Below are 21,080 nucleotides of genomic sequence, written 5' to 3'. Positions count from 1 at the left end.
TAGTATGTGCTTTTAACCACTGGACCATCTCCAGCCTCTGGACATCAACTCCTAAGACCTGGACTCAAGTCCTTGCCAGTGACCTCAGAGAGCCATAGTTCAGACAAGTTGTCAGTCTTCCGGGCCATAGTTTCTTAGTTAAGGAAGGATTCAGGCCCAGCAGGGTGTGGGACACAGGTAAATCCCAGTACTCAGGAAGCAGGAGGCAGAAGGAAGCAGATGTCTGAGTTTAAGGCCAGCCTGTTCTACAGGGTGAGCTCCAGGACAGCCAGGACAACATAAAGAAGCCCTGTCTCAAAAAATAAAGCAAAGCAAAGCAAAACAAAACAGAAACAAACAAAAAACCAAATGAAAGATAGATAGAAAGAAAGTAGCTTTCTAAATCTAACACCAAGGTTGAGAGCATCCATTTATGGATACTGGTTGATAAATAGTGATGAAAATTGTCTGGATTCAGTTGGAATCCATTGGAGCCAAATACTCAGCCTCTTGTAAAACTCTGCTAAAGGTTTCAGTAATACGTCGGGCAGTGGTGGCACAGGCCTTTAATCCCAGCTCTTGGGAGGCAGATACAGGCAGCTTTCTGTGAGTTCGAGGCCAGCCTTGAACAGAGAGAGGTCCAGGACAGGCTCCAAAGCTACAGAGAAACCCTGTTTTGAAAATCAAACAAACAAACAAAAAATATTTCAGTAATGTATCCAGTTTCTTCCCCCATATGATGCTTTCTACATTGCTCAATAACTCAAAAAAGAAAGTGAAGCCCTTTGTGAGGGACAGACAGACACAGTCATCCAACAACAGATACACCGACACAGAACACACAGACACAGAAGAGACGGTCTCACACACAGGGACAAACAGACACAGGCACAGACAGAGTTACAGAGCTTCCAGGCAGGCCCATATTCACACACATACAATCGACAAAGGATAGAAGTCTCCAGGAGCGTGAAGCAGAGAATTCAAATCTGGATTCACTCTTGGTTAAATGACTTCAGGGGATGTGTTGTCATTTCTTTCCTTAACGCACAGTTACTGGGGACTCAGAGCTGATCACTAATGTGTGTAATCCATGCAAGCAACCACAGGGGCTGCAGATGTAGTTCAGGAGTGTTCGTTTACGTAGCGAAGCCCTGCAGAGCATTAGATCCCGGTGGCTCAGGCCTGTGATCCCAGGGCTCCCGTGGTTGGAGGCAGGGGCATCAGGTGTTCATCTTCAGTTACGCAGCAACTTCAGCCTGGGCTACGTGAGACCCTATCTCAAAAAAGAAAGGAAGGAGGGAGAGAGGGAAGAAGGGAAGAAAGAAAGGAAGTGAGCAAGCCAACCAGGCACCGTTCTGGGACTACTGTGTGGGTGGCAAACTCAGGGCAAACGAGTCTGGCAAAGATGAGGGGTGTTGGGTGCAGAATCCTGTGTTCTGGTTCGAGTTCTACCCCTAATGCCCTGTAATCGGTAGGATCTTCTATTATGGTCATTAGGGTCATGAAAGCAGCCATTTTAGAAGTGTCAATTTTGCCTTAAAGTTCAAAGTGCAGGTGGCATTCTCCTCTGGGGGTTGGCTCTGATATCGAAATAGTTTTTCTCTGGTTAAAGTCATTGAACAAACAGCAGTTTGGCATAAGCCATGAGCTCGCCGTGGTGACCTTGGGCAACGAAGGCAGGCTTTTTCCTGAGGAGGGTTGTTTATCCACAAAATGGAAGAAAACACGTTCAGTTTCCGTCTCTCTCAATTTGAACCTGGGACTTGAACATGCTAGTCAGGCGCCCCCTTCCTGAATGAACCCTGTCTCCAGCCCCCATCCATAACTGCTGAGCCATCTCTCCAGCCCCAAATCATTTTATGCCTGACAGCCAAGTACTCCACTAACTGAGCTGCGTGCCCCTCCACCAGCTGTGTTTTTCTCTAGCGATGCTTGGCCTCTCATTATAGCAGCCTTCAAAGTGTCGTTGGTCCCACCCCTTAGACACCATCCCCAGTTTCTACAACCAAAGATATCTCAACCCACTGCCAGTTGTACCCCAGGAAGAAGTCAAGTCGCCCCCTCGGTCATTTCCTTTCCATTTTGTGGTTGTAGCCTTAGATTGTTTCATGAGAATTTAAGATTCTTCCCAACAAGCAGATTGGGCTTGCCTCTAGTCACATGACCTCCCTAGGACCCAGGGCCTGCTAGGGAAAGGGATGTGGTTCGGGGTCTGGTGGGGCCTGCAGCACATGCTCCATCCGTGGTCTCAGCAGGGAAGGCGTCCCCCAGACCACTTTCCCAGGACTAAGACTGAGAGGGAACAGCAAGGTGCCATTGCAGCCCCCATCTATCCCCTTAAACCCCACCCCCCACCGCTGCACTGTGGGATAGCCTGGCTGTCCAGTGAGCTCTAAACTGGTCTGTGTGACCTTGAGCTTCTCCAGGTGGAGCAGTCCTGCAGATGGGACCTTCTCACCAACTCTTGACTCCGTCAGAACAGCTACTCTGAGAAACCAGGTGGCTGGCTCCCTGGCTCTGGGCCTGGGCTCAGCGTGGGCGTTTCTGTGTGGGCATGCTGGTTGGAGGTTCTGGCCTGGCTTTGTCGCCGGGGCCAGCAATGCTGGAGCAGATGGGAAGCTCGGAACTCCCACCAGACCTCTGGGCTCCGGATTCGGCAACTGAAGCCAAACATCATCTGGGGTGAGATACTGGCTTGGCACTAGAGCATGCGGCACCTCACCGTTCCTTAGCAAACAATCTCAAAGTCAATGTTAATCCCTGACTCTGGCTCCCTATTTCCTTAGATTCTCAGAAGGGGAACTGTGTAAGTAGTGTGTGTGTGTGTTATGTGTATGCATGTCTTTCTGTATGTATATGAGTTTAAGTGTGTGCATATGTTGTATATGTGTATGAATCTCTATATATGTATGTCTCTGTGTATGTGTGTGTTTAAGTGGTCTTTGTATGTATGCATGCATATATGTATCAGCATATGTGTGTGTTTATGTATGAATGTATATATGTATATGGATGTTTCTCTATGTATATGTATGTGTATGTATGTGTGCATTGATATATGTGTGTGCGTGTTTAAGTACATGTGGGTTTTGTGTGTATGCATGTATATGTGTTTCTATACATATCAATATATATGTGTGTATGTCTCTTTGTGTGAGTGGGCATATGTGTATTTGCTTATGTATGTATTTATGTTTTTTTTTTTTAGATTTTATTTATTACATATACAATACAGTGTTCTGCCTCCATGTATGCCTGCATGCCAGAAGAGGGCACCAGATCTCATTTTAGATGGTTGTGAGCCACCATGTGGTTGCTGGGAATTGAACTCAGGACCTCTGGAAGAACAGTCAGTGTCCTTAACCTCTGAGCCATCTCTCCAGCTGTATTTATGCATACATGTATATGTTAGGTATGTATAAGTGTGTGTTTATGTATATATATATGTATTAGTGTATATATGCAAGTGTGAGTGTATATAAGTATATATGTTCTTGAATATATATTTCTGTGTGTACACTTGCATGTGTCTGTGTACATGTGTGTGTTTATGTGTCTGTATGTATCTGTGTTAGGTGTGTGTGTATTTGTATGTGTCTCTTGTTTGCATGTTTATGTTTAGTTGGGTGTGTGCCTGTGTTTATGTGGGTGTGTTTATATGTATATGCTTGTGTGTAAGGCAAGGTCTCATCTAGCCCAGGCTGGCCTTAAACTCACTATGTAGGCTGGGTAAGGTGGCTTAGTGGGTCAACACTTCTGTGTAAAGGTGGAAGGAGAGAATAAATCCTGAAAGTTGTCCTCTTCCACATGTGGCCTGTGTGCACCTCCCATATTGTATACACACAAGAGCAATTTAAAAAGAATCACTAATGACCAAGAATCCAGTGGATACTTAGAGCACACACCTGCAGTCCCAGATCTTGGGAGGTGTTTGTTCTGTTTGTTCTTTTTCTTTTTTCTCTTTCTTTTCTTTTCTTTTTTTTTTAAGATTTATTTATTTATTTATTATGTATACAGTGGTCAGGCCAGAAGAGGGCACCAGATCTCATTACAGATGGTTGTGAACCTGGGAATTGAACTCAGGACCTTTGGAAGAGCAGGCTGTGCTCTTAACCACTGAGCTATCTCTCCAGCCCCCATTTCTCTCTCTCTCTCTCTCTCTCTCTCTCTCTCTCTCTCTCTCTCTCTCTCTCTCTCTCTCTCTCTCTCTCTCCTCTTTCTCCTCTTTCTCCTCCTCCTCCTCTTCCTCCTCCTCCTCCTCCTCCTTCTCTCTCTCTCTCTCTCTCTCTCTCTCTCTCTCCCTTCTTTCTTTCTTTTTTTTTGAGACAGGTTTCTCTGTGAAACTGACTGTCCTGGAACGAGCTCTGTAGTTCAGGCTGTCCTCTGCCTCCTTAGTGTTGGGATTAAAGGCGTGTGCCACCACTGCCAGGCCTTTTTCTTTTTTTAGACAAGGATCTCACCCTGTATCCTAGACCCTGCCTTAGCCTCCTCAATGGTGTTATTATAGACGTTCACTACCGTGCCTACCAAATGATCTGTCTACGTGTACGTGTGTGTGTGTCTGTCTGTCTGTCTATCTGTCCATCCGTCCATCCATCCACCCACCTACTTACCCATCCATCTACCTACCTATCTTTGGAGATGGGGATGTCAGGTAGTTCAGGCTAGTCTATAACTTGCTATATAGTTGAGGGTGACCTTAAACTCTTCCATTGCTCCACCAGGAGCAGTAATTCTTTTCCTCTGTCTCTCTAGATTACTTGCTGTTCCCTGCCACCTGCACTCTGTCCCTGGTTACTAGAACACTTCTGTGCTGAAGGGGTCTGTGTGGCTTTAGGCTCCTGGGGGAACAGTGTGCTATCCAAGGTACAGCTGTGTATTTGGACTTTAAATCTTGGTGCCCTGTTCCTAGTTGTGTGACCCGAGGGTGGGGATTTAAGCCTCTCTGAGCCTGAGGTTCTCTTCTAGAAGGGATAGTGGTCAGGGTTCTCTGTGGCTGACATAAACTGGTAGTGATGGTTCTCAGCGTGTGTGAGTCAGAGCGATTGCAACTCCTACCCACGCAGCATCATGGGTAATGGCACAGGGCTCTCCAGCCAGAGCCAGCCACAGCCCTCAACCCAGTGTGAGTTCCTAGAAAGAAGCTGTGTCTGGCTGACTGATCAGACCTGCAGTGATGTGGAGACTTTGGAAGGTTATAGGTCCAGAACACAGCTAAGTGTATCTTGTGTGGTCTTTAGTCTCGAAATATCCATTCCTCGCCCCAGCTCTGTGTCTAAACAAATACCCTGCTAGCACCCTGACAAATAGATAAAAACTGTTCAGAGTATATTAAATTAACAAAACTCTACGTTTCCACCAGAAACAAAGGGCTGTTGAATAGCAGTGGAGGCCTAAGGCAGAGTCCCCCATCTTGCTATAACCCACCTGTCTGACGTCACCACCAGAATGTTTGAACAGTGTCTTAATTTGTGGCTTTCTTTGTTCTCTTACTATAAAAAGATCATGGAATTGCAACCTCACTGGAACATGGTATTTGAGGGGACCCAAACCTACATTCCTGGGTCATGGCTACTCCTATTTGGCTCCAAAATAAACCACACATTTTATTCCTTTGAGGTGAATGCCGTTTCTTCATCAACACCACGAGGAAAATGGGGGATAAAGCTGGGGGTCGTAGCGCACACTTTTAATCCCAACACTGGGAGGAAGAGGCAGGTGAATCTTTGTGAGTTCAAGTCCAGCCTGGTTCATAGTGAGTTTCAGGACGTCTGGGGTTACATAATAGAGACCCTGTCTCAAAGTGGGGGGTGGGGGTGGGAGTGCAGTTAAAACCTGAGTTCCAATCCTCCTCACTTCCACCCACCAGTCTGTGGCCTCTCAACCAAGGCCTCCAGTATTGCTATCACCCAAGTAGCCCCAGGGAGTCTTCATGACCTTCCTCTATCCCTGACTCTGACAGGTCCCTTCTGTCAGACACAATGGTGCCTGGTGTTACTTTGGCTATGGTAACAGCCACCACACACCATGTCCATTTCTCATCTTTAAGTTCTAGAGACGGGGAGTCCAGTTTATCCCACAGGGCCAAGTCATGGTGTCAACAGGGCTGGCTTTCTCTTGCAAGCTGCAGAGAGAGTCCGTCTGGACCAGCGGCCCTCAACCTTCCTAAGGTTGCGACCCTTTAACACAGTTCCTCATATTGTGGTTACCCCCAACCATAAAATTATTGTTGTTGCTACTTCATAATGGTGATTTTGCTATTGTTATGAATCATTATGTAAATATCTGATATGCAGAATATCTGATATTCAGTCCCCAAAGGGGTCACGACCCACAGGTTGAGAACCACTGATCTGGACCTTTTCCAGCTCCTGATAACTACCCCCATCTCTTGTCTTGTGGAGTCTCCTCCGTGTTCATGTCTCCCTGATATTGACCTCCTGGGGGAGGGTCATCCTTCATCCGTAAGCCTCTGATGTGACTCTCATCTCCTCCTTATGGGGACCTTATGATTACACTGGGGCCAGGCTATGATGGTCAGTTCTTTCATCTTGACCGGCTTGAGAGTCACCTAAAAGATTATGGAAGCATACCTCTGGGCATGTCTGTGACGTTTTTGGAAAGGGTCTGGCCAAGCGGGCTCTGGCCTCCTCCAGAGTTTTATTCATCTGTGGATTCAAGATTTCAGTAAGCACTTAGGAGGAGGTGGGACTGGGGGAGCTGGGGCCTGGCTGGAGGAGGTAGGTATTTAGGGGTTAAATCCGCAAGGGTTGTGTCTTGTCTTTCCCTACCCAGTTCCTGTTATTGTTTCTTTCTGCTCCGCGTTCCCCAGGATATTGGCTACGCAGCCGTGCCCTTCTGCCACAACGCTCTGAAACTGTAAGCAAAGCAAATCTTTCCCCTCGGTAGACTGTTTCTGCCACCTCACGGTGATGCTAAAACTCACACACAGACGGATCACCCCATCTCAAGATTCTAAATCAAACCTGAAAATCCTCCTTTGTCCCGGGAGCTTCCGTGTTCATAGATTCTGGGGTTATGACATGAACTTTTCAGGGAACATGATTTATTTAACCCAGACCTTGAATTTCGGGCACCATAAGCGGATTGGGTCACCAAACCGGAAAGTGTGACACTTTCTAAAGGGCTTTTTCTTCAGTAGATTGCACGAAGCAGTTACATTCACCCAAGGGCAAAGTAGACCTTAAGATGTGAAGTGTCTTTATTTTATTTTTATTTTTAATTTCACGTGCATTGGTGTTTTGCCTGCATGTATGTCTGTGTGAGGGTGTCAGATCCCCTGGAACTGGAGCTACAGACAATTGTAAGCCACCATGTGGGTGCAGGGAATTGAACCTGGGTCCTCTGGAAGAGCAGCCGGTGCTCTTAATTGCTGAGTCATCTCTCCAGCCCCAAGGCTGTGAGGGCTTTTTTGTTTTGTTTTGTTTTGTTTTGTTTTGTTTTTTTTCCGAGACAGGGTTTCTCTGTGTAGCTTTGGAGCCTGTCCTGGAACTAGCTCTTGTCGACCAGGCTGGCCTCGAACTCATGGAGATCCACCTGCCTCTACCTCCCGAGTGCTGAGGTTAAAGGCATATGCCACCACCACCCAGTGGCTGTGAGATTTTTAAACTTGTGACAAAGGACTGAAGCTGGAGTCTGCTCATTCGGGGAAACCCCTCTTAAGCTCCAGAAAGCCACAGGCACCTAGAACCCAGGAACCTGTCAGTCTACCGTACTCAGCCAATCCCGAGGCTGCATGAGCTGGCCTGTGCTCTTGCACTATTCATCCTATAGCTGAATTGCTTCTCCTTCCCCTGTGCACTCAACCTCAGCACCAGTGCTGGCCACTTTCTTCTTCACCACCTTTGCTCGTTTCTTTTCATGGTTTCTTTTCGGTGACCCTCGGACACCAGTTTCTCTGTAGAATTCCTCTGAAAGCTCCTCTGTATTTGTACAGCATGGGTGCAGGTGCCTGTGGGGTCCAGCAGAGGGCGCTGGATCCCCTGAAGCTAGAATTACAGACTGTCGTGAACTGCAATAGGTGCTGGGAACGAGACCTGGGACCTCTGCAGGAGCAGCAAGTGCTCTTAGCCCCCTCAGTCATCTCTCCAGACTCTCCCTGTGTTTGGAGACAGGTGCTCACCTTGTCTCAGAGGCCGACTTGGAACTCAGTGCTCCCCAGGCCTGTGGCTCCTGTTTAACATGGTGCTAGCTGACTGAGTGTATTTTTTCAAGATAGTCACCATGCTTTAGCAACAGTAGCTGCTGGAGTTCCCTTCCAGGCTCTCACTGTGGCTTTACTCCGGAAGGGGACCCCCTCCCCTTTCCCTACTCTGCTTCCCATTAGGAGTGTGTGGATCTGCAAGAAACTGAGAGCTAGTCAGGCTGTGCAGGCTTGCCTTAATTCCAGCACTTGGAAGGTAGAGGCAGGTGGATCTCTGTGAGTACCATGCCCCATTCTGGTCTACATAGGAAGTTCCAGGCCAGCCAAGGCTATACAAAAGATCCCGTCTAAAGAGAAGAAAGAAAGAAATGGAGCATTCACGACAGTGGCTAAAACAAATGCAGATTTCGTTGTAGTCACATGTTGGGGGGCATCTGTTGGGGTCCCGCCACCACAGGGTTCACACACTCCAGGGTAGGGGCATGTGGATTGGAAAAATTACATAGGAGCAACAGAGATATGAAAGAAACACAGAGACATAAGATAGAACCAGGAGGGCCACCCAGTGAATACTGAGTGTTTACTTTCCATAGGCTTCTATACCCCAATCCAAAAAGGAGGGAAGAAGACAAAAGACTGCTCTAACATGACACAAAGAACAAACAGAACACTTACTTGCCTCAATACTTGAAATATCAAGTAACTGTATCCTTTAGTTACCTATTCTGTTGTTTAGGTAGGACATGTAAGGACCACACCTTAGACCAAGCATCCTGTAGGCAGCCACTCCCTGGTTCAAACCTCCTGTCATATCCTTGAAGGAGCAGGAATAGGCTTGAATTCCCTGACCTTTGACTGATATGGAGCAGACCCAGCTCTATTGGCCATCTTAATGTCCAAAACACCAAGTAACCACATCCTAAGTCAGGACATCTTGTTTGTAGCCACTTCTTAAGTCAGACCTCTTGTCAGTAACTTTGAAGGGTTGAGAGCAGACTTAAGCCCTCTGACCTTCAGTCAAGGTGGAGTGGATGCACTTCTGTGGACCCCCACAAGATTTATTTTCATTTTTTCACACAGCAAAGAAATTCGAAGGGGAGTGGTTGCTGGCCTCAGCTCGGCAGCATCAGCTCCTACAAGACCTGAGCTGGTATTGCTGCAGTTCACACGACCACAGGATGGCTGCCTCAGCTCCAGCTGTGGAGCCTGTATTCAAGGCACAACCTCAATGTGTGTTGGTTCCCCTTACAGGGAAGATTTTCTCTCTCCTTACATTTGTGCTCCGATCCATGTACTCTGGAGCCAGATTAGCAATGTCTGAGTCTGAGCTCTCCCACTTTCTAGTTAAGCCATCCTGGAAGGCCACTAGATCAATCTGACCTTTCTTTTCTCATCCGTCAAAGGGTGTGTGTGTGATGACAGCCAGCCTCACCGGCCTGGGCTGGGGAGATAAGATGAATGTAAAACCCACAGAGCTCATCGAACACCAGATTATTATGTTCTATTGGCCAAAACTGATTCCCCCTAGTTCCCTACCTGCAATGAACTTGGGGTCAGCAAGAGTAGAGCATGTATCACCGCCCACATAGAGACAGGCATGAAAGAAGGTTTCTGAGGATGCTCAGGTCAAGCAGCCAGCAATACTCTTAGGACACTTCCAATTTTAAGAACTAGCTTGGGCACTGCCACCTCTAGGAATCCCTCCTGGACTTCCATTGCCAACAGACACCGGTTAAGGTAGCTCATTTCTGTTCCCCTGGTGTGCGTTTCTGAACATGCATGCATGCACACACGCGAGTACCCTCGTGCGCACACAGTGTTCTGTCTACTGCAGAGCAAGGATCTTCTCTGAACCTGGGGACCCTTACACCCTATCACTTTCTGAGTAACAAAGGACACTCCTGGGAGTGGCGCCCTGGGGCAGGGGAAGCCATCACAGTCCCCGCCTCCAGCAACTGATGCCTGATGGAAGAGCAGGGCAGCTAATGGTCTAATCAGTAGTTGTAACTAGCCGCTCTCGGGAGGAGGTCAGAGACTGTGGTGCAACCCCAGTAGACAGTGTGCTGGCTAGTTTTATGTCAACCTGACGCAAGGTACAGTTATAAGGAGGGACCCTCCGTTGAGAAAATACCTCCATAAGATTGGGCCGTAGGGGCTAGTTGTGGTGCACACACCTTTAATTCCAGCACTTGGGAGGCAGAGGCAGGTGGATCTCTGTGAGTTCGAGGCCAGCCTGGTCTACAGAGGGAGTTCCAGGACAGCCAGAGCTACACAGAGAAATCCTATCTCAAAAACAAAAACAAAAAAACCAGGCTGTAGACCAGCCTGTAGGGCAGCGGTTCTCAACTTTCCTAATGCTGTGACCCTTTAATATTCAGGTTGTAGTGACCCCCAACCATAAAATCGTTTGTTGTTACTTCATAACGGTAATTTTGCTGCTGTTATGAATCATAATGTAAATATCTGATAGGCAGGATATCTGATATGTGAACCCCCTCCAAAAGGGTCACGGCTTTTGCAGAGGTTTGTGGATGGAGTTAGAAGTTGGGCTAGAGAAGTCATTGAGGTTGAGATCTCAGTAGGGAACATTGAGAGCAGCCGAAACGATGGAGGTCTGACTCATGAAGTTGCAGAGAGAAATTTATAGACTCGATCAGGGCCATTTGTTATTTTTGAATTAAGATTCTCTGGGTCCAGAGGTAGTTGGATCTCTGAGTTCAGGGCCAGCCTGGTCTACAGAGTGAATTTCAAGATAGCCAGGGCTACACAGAGAAACCCTGTCTCGAAAAACCAAAATGGCAGCGGTGGTGGTGGTGGGGATTTTCATGGTTCTAGTTAGCTGAGGCTGAAGAACCAGCTGTGATTAACAAGATACAGAGCTACTGAAGCGAAATCTTTGTTGTGCTGGGAAGCTCAACGCTGGTTGGCTGGAGCCGAGAACTTAATGGTGATTAAGAAGAGGCCAGCATTGTTGAGGTAAAAATCTCAGGAACATGTTTCCTGAGAGTCAGCACACAGAAGCTGTATTCCAGACATAGCCGAAGTTGAACCTCTCATTGGCAGCCAGACTTGTAGGGTAAGAGTCACTCCATGGTGCTGGTTTTGAAGGTGTGAAGGGGCCATGGAGAGCAGCTAAGGCTTGGCACTGTGTGGCAGAGTTAGAGTCCTGATGTGGGGGATCCTTCTGTATTTCTGTTGCTTTCATTGGTTAAATAAAGAGACTGCCTTGGCCTTTTAATAGGGCAGAAAATTAGGTGGGCGGAGTAGTAGACTGAACAGGATGCTGGGTGAAAGAAAGCAGAGTCAGGCAGATGCCATGATTCTCTGACCCCACCCAGACGGGCGTAAGCCACCACTTCATGGTGCTACACAGATTATTAGAAATGGGTTAATCAAGATGTGAGAATTAGCCAATAAGAGGCTGGAACTAATGGGCCAGGCGGTGTTTAAATGAATACAGTTTTTGTGTAATTATTTCGGGTAAAGCTAGCCAGGCGGCCCGAAGCCGGGAGGTGGGAACACTGCCCACCACTCCTTTTTACAACAAAGTCCCTGAAGAGAGCTTAAGAGAGGCTATCTCGGTAGAGATGCAGTCTCAGTGGCAGATGAAGGCCCAGGATTGAAGGGGTCAGGCAGAGAAGCTGAGACATGGCACCATGAAGGGAGCCCAGGGAAGGCAACTGGTGAAAGTGCAGCCCAGTTGCAGCAGAGACCCCAGCGTTTTGAAGATGCCTGTACCGTGGGGTGACCACCCAGGACAGAAGCAGCAGCAGAGTGGAGCCAGCCGGAGCTTAGAAGACAAGCTGTGTGCGCTGCAGAGGGCGGAGCTGGAGAAGTGACCCCAAACCCTTTGGAAGACTCCAGAAGATGGTGAGTGGATCCCAGACACTGGGTACTGAGTTATTTATAGTTGGAGTTTGGTTTTGCTTTGATTTGATTGTATTTGATTGTGACTGTGCCCTGGTTCTTCCCTCTTGGGGTAAGAATGTATTTAGTTGGCATCAAATTTATTTTTGATTTTATAGGAGCCTATAGTTGAATTTTAAAGGGATTCTAAGTTTGTGTTTGTTTGTTTTGGTTTTCTGAGACAGGGTGTCTCTGTGTAGCTTTGGTGCCTGTCCTGGAACTTGCTCGTGAACCAATCTGTCCTTGAACTCACAGAGATCCACCTGCCTCTGCCTCCTGAATTCTGGGATTAAAGGTGTGCACCACCACTGCCCAGCAAGATTCTAGGTTTTAAAAGAGACTTTGGAAATTAGGTAGACTGAATTTTAAAGTGTTTGAATTTGTAAAGATTGGGGTTTTTAATACTTGGAATATTTTACATTGTATTGTTCTTATTAATGTATCCTCTTGGGGATGAACAAGAAAGGAAAGGTTGTTGCTTAACAGTGATGTGTTTGTGTGCCAGGTGGCAAGGGGTCAGTTGCGCTGTCTGGCTTTGTGTCAACTTGACACAAGTTAGAGTCACCACAGAGGAGGGGGCCTCAGCTTAGAAAATGTCTCCCTAGGATCGGGCTGTGGGGCATTTTCTTAATTAGTGATTGATTGGGAGGGTCCAGCCCATTATGGGTGGTGCCACCCCTAGGCTGTTGGTCCTGGGCTCTATAAGAAAGCAGGCTGAGAGCAAGCCATGGGCAGCAAGCCGGTAAGCAGGACCCCTCCATGGCCTCTGCATCAGCTCCTGCCCTCAGGTCCCTGCCCTGCCCGAGTTCCTGTCCTGCCTTCCTTTGAGGATGAACAGTGATGTGGAAGTGTAAGCCAAACACATCCTTCCTTCCCCAACTTGCTTCTTGTCATGGTGTTTCATCACAGAAATAGGAACCCTAAGAGAAATGGCACACTTTCCGGCGCGTCCCAGGCCAGGGGATCCTCTGGTCAGGGGACGAAGGGGCAGGGACATCTCTCACCAGACCCTGGCTACACAGGTTTGGAGTCTCACCTGCCTGCTGAGAGCACTCCTGTCCCTAGTCCACTGTGCCGGAGACCTAGTCCAGCACTTTCTCTGGGCCTCAACTTCCCTCCCCATCTTATTCAGTGAAGGCTTTTCCTAGACTGGGTGGAAACCACTGCTTTCCTCCAGCCGGTGGGTGGATCTAGGGGCTCCCCCTCCTGTGCCACTCTGGTTCAGGATTCATTAAACCCTTCTTCAATCAGACACCTCTGGCCAACAGCTGCTGTTGAGACTGTGCTGGGCGGGAGGAACCCGCTGGGCGCTCGTCCCTAGGAATTAGTGGTTGTCTCTGAGATCCATGCATCTTCCTGTGACCTGGCCTTGAGGAGCCCTCTGCCTCTACCAGCTGGAGGCCCTAGACTTTAATTCTGACCCCTCAAGCTATCTGCTTGCCTCCAGCTGACGAGTGACACCTGCCTTTAACGTCTCTATGGCTTGGTCTAGGGTGTATGTTTCCAGTGTGCAGAGACCCGGGAACCCCCGGAAGGCATTAATGAATGTACCCAGGCGTTCATGGAAGGAGCTTTATTGCTGCTGGGAGATGGGGCGCAAGGCTTCTGGAACCAACTCTTCACAGTTGTATTTTCTGGTGGAACAGAAGCCGTTATGAGTGACTCTGGGACTCACTACCTTCTGGGGCAGAACAAGGCGCTTCAGGGTAGTAGGTTCCCAGCAGGGAAATGGCCAGGCCTCGTCTCTGCTTAAAGGCTCTGGGTCTCCCAGCTTTTCAGAGCATAGTCCATGTGGGCTCAGAACATATCCTATACCTATTGGGAGCCTCTGTCCCTACTCCAAGAAGGATTCAGCTAGGGTTTCTCAGTGAATGGAAGAATGGAACTTGAATGTGGGCCAGTGAAGGAGAGTCTACATGAGGAAGTGGGCTCAGGGGCACAGGGAGGGGCGTAGGGGACACCTACCTCATTGATCCAGTCAATGTAGGCAGACACGCGGGTGAAGACCACTGGCTTCTTGGCTACGTTGCAGCCTTGAGAGGAGCCAAAGCTCACGATACCATGCAGCTGCCAGGTGCCATCTTCTGCTGGGCAGTTCAGTGGGCCACCCGAGTCTCCCTGCAACAGAGCAGCAGGCTTCAGCTCCAGTTCTCCTTCAGGGCTGCCTTTGGCTGCTGGGGGGATGTGAGCTGGGCCCTTGACCTCTCTGTTATTTAGGCCTCAGACTAGCAGGAGGGATAGCGGCAGAGAAAGCGTAGGGACTGCCTGGACCTCATTCTGCAAGGCTCTGAGGTGTCAGTTAGCTCTTGGTTTGCTGTGGTCTGGGATGATGCCAACCGACTCTGCCTCAGTTTCCCCGATTATTCAGGTCACTGTGTGTAAGCTTCTGTGAACTTGCCAGAGAGTCAAGGAGGCTGGGGATCCTGAAGAGGCCCAGGAAAGTAGGGAGGCTGGTGTGGGGAGAGGGTTATCTGTTTCAGAATGGACAGTCTCCCATTGTCCTGGATGTTTTGTGGTTCTGGTCATACTCCGAGACCCCGTCTCCCTGGACTGGCACCTCGGAGCCTTCAGGAGCATATATGAAACCTGAAGGGAAGCTACTTCATGCTGCTATGGACCCATTTAGTCTCTTGGCGGCTCTGTGGAGTGGTTTCTACGGCCTCTTTTTTTTGGATGTGTGCATGTGCATGCATGTGTGCATGTATGTATATGTGTGTGTGAGGATGCAGGTATGCCTGCCAGTGTGCATGCAGATATATGTGTATGTGTGCGGAGCCGGAAGATGCCCTTGCATTCCATCCTCAGCTGTACTTCTTCTCTTTGGCCTGGAGCTGGCCAGCTGGCCTAGAGTCATTGTCCAGTGAGACCCAAGAGTTCTCGTATCTCCACCTCCCTGGCCCTGGGATTCAGCTGCACCACCATGCTTGGCATTTTTACAACGTGAGTTCTGGGGCTCGAACTCGGGTCTTTGTGCTTGCAAGACAACCGCTACCAACCGAATCACCTCCCCAGCCTCGGCCCCGTTTTCTTCCATTTATATCGTGTGCATGCATACATGTCACAGGGCAGTGTGGAGATCAGAGGACAGCTGTGGCAGTCGGTCCTCTCCTTCAACCACGTGGGTTCTGGGGATCAAACTCAGGTCCCCTCTACCCTTTGAGCCACCTCTCCCCTGCCCCCCACTTTATAGAACACTTCGGCAGACCACCAAATTGCCTGCTCTGTTGGGGCTTGAAGTTGAGCCGCTCATGTCCAGCCCCCTGCCTGTTCCCATGCACTGGGGGTGAGCAGCGAGGAGTGGGCTGGAGTGGCAGCTTTTCCCCTAGGCCTGCAGGGTCCCTCGGGGCGTGGCTTTCTGGAGGGAGGGGTTTGATTGGCTCCCTCTCACCCTGCTCTGCCCACCTCCCGGCCGCCCCCTGGTATTGTGCCAAGAAACTCACATTACAGGCTGAGATGACACCGTCACCCCCAGCGCACACCATTGACTTGCTGACCATGAGGAACCACCAGCCCCACTTGGAGCACGTGGAGTGACTCACGATGGGCTGCAGGCCCTGCTGGAGCACATCAGCGATGGGACCATCGGCTGTGGAGAGAGCAGTCGTGTCAGGGAGTCAGCCTGTGCCCTCAGCCCAGCCATAGCTCTGGCCTCCAGCCAGCAGGAGACGGGGACTGGGCAAAGGCAGGTTTTGGTGTTAGCATTCAGGCGTCCGTACTGGCCTGCCCTTGGAGTTCTGATGGGCTACATTCTCAGCTACCTCCTGGGCACATTCACTGCGTTCCCTTTTTAAAAGGCCCTGCCCACCTCCCATCTCTCTCTTTCTCTCTATGTTCCTTTCTCTCTCTCTACTTCTCTGCCTATCTCTTTGTCTCTTTCCCCTTGCCCATCTCTCTCTTCTCTTCTGCTGCTCCTGTCTCCAGAGACCAGTCTCCCCACTCTCCGTCCCCCTTTTTATGTTCCCTTTCCGTTAAAAAAAAAGAAAAAACAAAAAACAACCTTCCACGTGAGCTCTGTTGCCTGGTGTCTTTCTCTCTCTTGATGCTTTTTTTTTTTTTTTTAAATTACAATATTTGATGCATGGAAGGCTGTGGGAACCGTGAGTGTGCCCTTCATCAGGATGGCACAAATCTTTGGTTCGCAGTCCCTTGGAGACCACGTGTCTTTAGTTTGGAGTCTGACTTTTACTCCCTTTCTGTTTTGCTGTGCTAGGGATCAAGCCCAGGGCTTTGAGTATGCTAGGCAAGCAGTCTACCACTGAGCTGTATACCCAGCCTTCTTTAAACTTGTAGTTTTGAGACAGGGTCTGCCTGAGTTGCAGGGGCTGGTCTCGAACTCACTCTGTACAGAGACAAGGTCTCCCTAAGTTGCCCAGGTTGATCTTGAACTCACTCTATACTGTGGCAGGTTTACCTGTGATCCCTCTGCCTCAGTTAGGATCTTGAGGGTTCAACTGTCATTTACTTCCATCTTAGCTGCATATATCAGAAGGTACTCTTTGCCCATGATGTCCTTTTTTTAAAAAAATATTTATTTATTTATTTATTGTGTATACAATATTCTGTCTGTGTATGCCTACAGGCCAGAAGAGGGCACCAGACCTCATTACAGATGGTTGTGAGCCACCATGTGGTTGCTGAAAATTGAACTCAGGACCTTTGGAAGAGCAGGCAATGCTCTTAACCTCTGAGCCATCTCTCCAGCCCCCTGCCCATGATGGCCTTAAGAGCTAGCCTGTGCTTTCTCTAAGCTGTGCATAGCTTTAATTTCCATTTAACCATCTAGTTCAGCTGACATCTGCTTGGACATTGGCTTGCCGTGAGAACTAGCCTCCTACCCCTAAAAGGATGATTTTAATTAGTTGGTTAGTTTATTTCTTATTTTGATATAGGTTCTCATGTAGCCTAGGCTAGCCTCAAACTCCCTATGTAGTGACCCTGAGCTCCTGATCCTCCAGCCTCTACCTTCTAAGTTCTGGATCACAGGCAGGCCCTCATGATCAGGCCTGCCTTTTGTTTTTAGTTTACTTATGTGGCTGAGGCAATGAGCCAATTTCTCTTCTAAATGCTTGACGAGTTCTAGCCTATTTAATCCTCGTATCTCCCAACACATTCACTTGTGACATGCTTGTCACATGATCTGGGCTGAGTAATGAATATTAACTGTCATTATCACAAAGGTTTAAAATCTATGAAACTATCAGGCAGGAGGGAGAACATGGGAGACAGGCTGATCTTGAGTGGCACCTCCTCCAGAAAGTCTCGGGGATGTCCCGGGGCAGGCTGTACTCACTCCAGAGGCGACCCCAACCAGTGACATAGCAGGGGTAGTCCTGAGGCAGTATGACACCCTCCTCTGGGAGGCAGGCCACCTTGATGGTGTCACTCAGCTCCACGGGGTTAGCCAGCTTGATGATGGCAATGTCATTCCTGGAAAGCAAAGCAGAAGTTTGGTAAGTGTGTAGAAGGTGGTGCTGGGTGTCAAACTTTGGTGGCCAGAGATTTCCCCATAAAGACCTCCTAGTGGCTTATTAGCTGGTGGACACTCTGGAGAACAAATGACTGTGCCTATGCACGCATGCATGGTGTCAGGTGTCCTGCTCTCTCACTCTCCACCTTATTCCCTGGGGACAGCCAGCTGCCCCTGAGATCCCCATGTCTGAACCTCCCACAGCACTGGGGTTAGAGGTTCTCCCAGCCAAACGCAGCTTCTCATGTGGGTGTCAGGGATCTAAACTTGGGTTTTCAAGCTCACACAGCGTGCTGTCTAATTTTTTCTTTGTTTGTTTTTTTGAGACAGGTTCTCTCCATGTAGCCCTGGCTGTCCTGGAACTCATTAAGCAGACCAAACTGCTGGCCTTGAACTCAGAGACCCACCTGCCTCTGCCTCCTCAGAACTGGGGTTAAAGGCTTGTATCACCAAACTCCACATGGACTATATTTCCTAACCTCTTGGAGCTTTAGTTCCTTGTCTTCATGAGGCTTAGATGAAGGGCGGCACCTCACATGTCTGTTGGCGTCTGCGCATGTGCTGGGCACTCACTCTGGGTGACACTTGGCTCAGCCTCTGGCTGGGTGAATTCTAGACGAGTTTGGTGGGGGTCTTGGAGATAGAGATCCCTTATGTACTTAATCCTAATCTTTGATCACAGTGAAGGACTGAATGGGTGCCATCTTGTGACCCTGTGGTTTGGGCATGCCAAGTGCAGGGGTTGGACTCTGTGACTCCAGCTGCCCAGGGCTGGCACTCACCTCACCAAGATGGGGTTCCATTTCTCATGGACATAGATGGTGTCCACATCTGCATACACGGAACCTTCCTCATCTTCCACTGTCAGATTGTACTTCCCCAGGGCCACGCGATAGGTTAAAGTATCGCTAGAAGGGGGAAAAAAGACATCAAGTGGCTTCTGGCAGGGCCAACCAGAAACTGAGAGCATTGGTGACCTGGTCCTCTTGCTGCAACAGGGCTTTGTGGGAAAGGGAGTAGTTAGTGTCTGTTCCCATCGACCCCATGTAAGAGGAGAGAAGTATGGCCTTGCCGCCCTAAACTGGCAGGCTAGGAAAAGCCAAGTTGTCATTTCCTCTGACTTCCACATGGCAGTAGACACCTGAGTGACTCCTGCTTGACTCTGTCCTCCCCACAACAAGGCTCTCATACTCTAGGGTGACAGGCCAGCGCCACCACACCTGGCTTTCCCTGACTGTTAGGCATCTCCTAAAACAGTGGCTAACTGCACCCGTAGCCCTTCCCACAACTCTGCCTCTCTCCAATCAAATCATAGTCCTTGCAAACACACCTTCGCACCCCACCCCGACCCTGGCCTCACTCTCTGCTCCCAGCAGGAGGCTGCCCCAGTGTTTCCCAAGCTTCAGAGAGGTGCCTCCTTCGGCAGGCTGTTCCTGGACTCCACAGATCAGCCATGGCCTCCCCCTTCCCTCCTTTTGTGTCCTTGCTCTTTCAGAGAGACCTTCTCCCAGACCCATCTCTCTTTCTTTCCTTCTCCCTTTTCTTTCTTTGTTCCTCTCTCCTTTCCTCCTTCCCTCTTTCCCTCACTCTCCACCCCCTTTCTTCTTTTTAGCCCAGGCTGGCCTCAAATGCAAGGATATCCCGGCCCAGGACAGCCTTTAACCTTGACTCTTCTTTCCTCTGCCTCTCAACTGATGGGATTACAGGTCCCATCACACCTGGGGAGTCAGCTCACAGTTTTGTATATGCTAAGAAAGAGCTCCACCAACTAACCTACATCCCCAGATCCCTTATTTTGCTATTTTAACTCCCTCCTTCCCTCCCTTTCTCCTTCCCTCCCTCTTACCCATCTTCCCAGTTTTGGGTTATCTTCTTTTAAATTGAGCCCAAACCGCCTGTACCCTTCCCCTCTTCCAGCCTCTTTTTTGTTTGATAAATTACATATTTTCTTGTTCATCTATTGCTCTACTTTCTGCTAGAATGGCAGAATAGAACATGCTGACAACATAGCCCTGGAGGGTGGCTTTTGTTGCCTTTGCTGTTTCTTGGCGCATAGTAGGTGCACAGGAAATGTTTTCAAGCAGCAAATAGAGCCCAGTGCCTGGAGCCTTAGATACTCGGGTCTTGGGATGGCATCCCCGCTCACCTGATGCAGTGGGCAGCGGTGAGGACGTGTTTGTTGGTGATCAGAGAGCCCCCGCAGGTGTGCCTCCATACGCCGTCCCTGAGGTACTGCAGAGAGATCTGCAAAAGGGCCACATGTCAGCCCTCCAGGGACCCCCAGCCTTGTCCCTCCAACCTCTGCGGCTGCCTCAGGAAGTGCTTACCTGCCACGGCCAGCTATGGGGGACAGCATCCTCTCCTCCTACCACCCTGGTTGACAGGTTGGGTGGGAAGGCAGGCTTCCCACAGCTGGAGGCTGGGGAGAGAGGGGCGTGAAGGTGAGCAGACTGTTGTGTCGTGCCCTCCACCCCCCAAGGGGCAGGTGGGAAGCTCAGGTGTGGTGGTGGCTCATTCCACTCAGAGTCCCCCTAGCTGTCTGGGCCTCAGTGCCCCCCACCCCGTGTGTGTGTGTGTGTGTGTGTGTGTGTGTGTGTGTGTAGAATAACACCAATCTTCGCGTCTCCTGAGAATTAAGCTACATGACACATTTTAAAAAGCCACACAAGCCAGGCAGTGGTGGCACACGCCTTTAATCCCAGCACTCGGGAGGCAGAGGCAGATGGATCTCTGTAAGTTCGAGGCCAGCCTGGTCTACAAGAGCTAGTTCCAGGACAGGCTCCAAAGCCACAGAGAAACCCTGTCTCGAAAAACAAAACAAAACAAAACAAAACAAAAGCCACACAGAAGGAAGAGGGATGCTTCCTATAGTGAAAGGTGTAGGCCTTTTGTGTGCAGCGTGCATGGGGGGAGCATTCAGTGTGGACCACACGGAGTCCCACACTGTCATGTTTAGGAAATCAGTGTGTGCTTGCTCTGAGGTGAGGAGATGGGGCTGGCATTCTGGCTGGCAGCCAGCACGTGAGCCCGAGCATCACTGGCCCTCTGTGCCCCCACTGTTGAATGGAGCTATGGACAAACCTGATAGCTGTATATGGTCCAGTTTGTTCCTGCGTCTAGAGAACTCAGCTTGATACCTGACATAGGGTTCTCACTGGCCAAAACCAAACCAAAGCCTATCGAACCCCTCAGATTGTAATCTGAGAGAACGCCACCAAAGTGGGAGAGCAAAGGAACCCTAAGAGGGAGACATAGATGGGAAAGGCAGGCCCAGTGGCCCCCTGGAGTGGACACAGGGTGAAGCACCTCTGGGGGCCTTGCTCAGGCCTCCAGTCTAAGCCTCACTTCCTAGAGGGTGTTCTTCCCTTCTCCAGCACCTACTAGTTTGGAAGTGTCTTAACTGTCAGTAACTGAACCCACACAGGACCCCAAAGTGCCTTTCTTGGGGAGCAGAGGACACCCCAAGGCCAGCTTGATCTTACAGTTCACTGGATGCAGCTTGTCCCCACTCCCAAGCTTACCGCAGGCTATGATGGCCGCGAGGACTGTAATTCCCAGCAT

General features: G+C 49.4%; 1 protein-coding gene across 1 annotated transcript; it reads right to left on the bottom strand.

The window, feature by feature from the left end:
* Positions 1-2,464: 2,464 nt before the first annotated feature.
* On the bottom strand, positions 2,465-21,080 carry Ctrc (chymotrypsin C). Its single transcript, XM_057784152.1, has 8 exons — positions 21,041-21,080; positions 19,847-19,938; positions 19,666-19,763; positions 18,302-18,427; positions 17,343-17,479; positions 15,493-15,638; positions 14,018-14,170; positions 2,465-2,659 (listed from the first exon to the last, which is right to left on the bottom strand). Exons 1-8 carry the CDS (start codon positions 21,078-21,080, stop codon positions 2,465-2,467), a joined length of 987 nt encoding a protein of 328 aa, XP_057640135.1.

This window comes from Chionomys nivalis, chromosome 11 (genome assembly GCF_950005125.1).
Source record: "Chionomys nivalis chromosome 11, mChiNiv1.1, whole genome shotgun sequence".
In the NCBI taxonomy this organism is placed as follows: domain Eukaryota; kingdom Metazoa; phylum Chordata; class Mammalia; order Rodentia; family Cricetidae; genus Chionomys; species Chionomys nivalis.
This window is presented reverse-complemented; position numbering and strand designations above follow the sequence as displayed.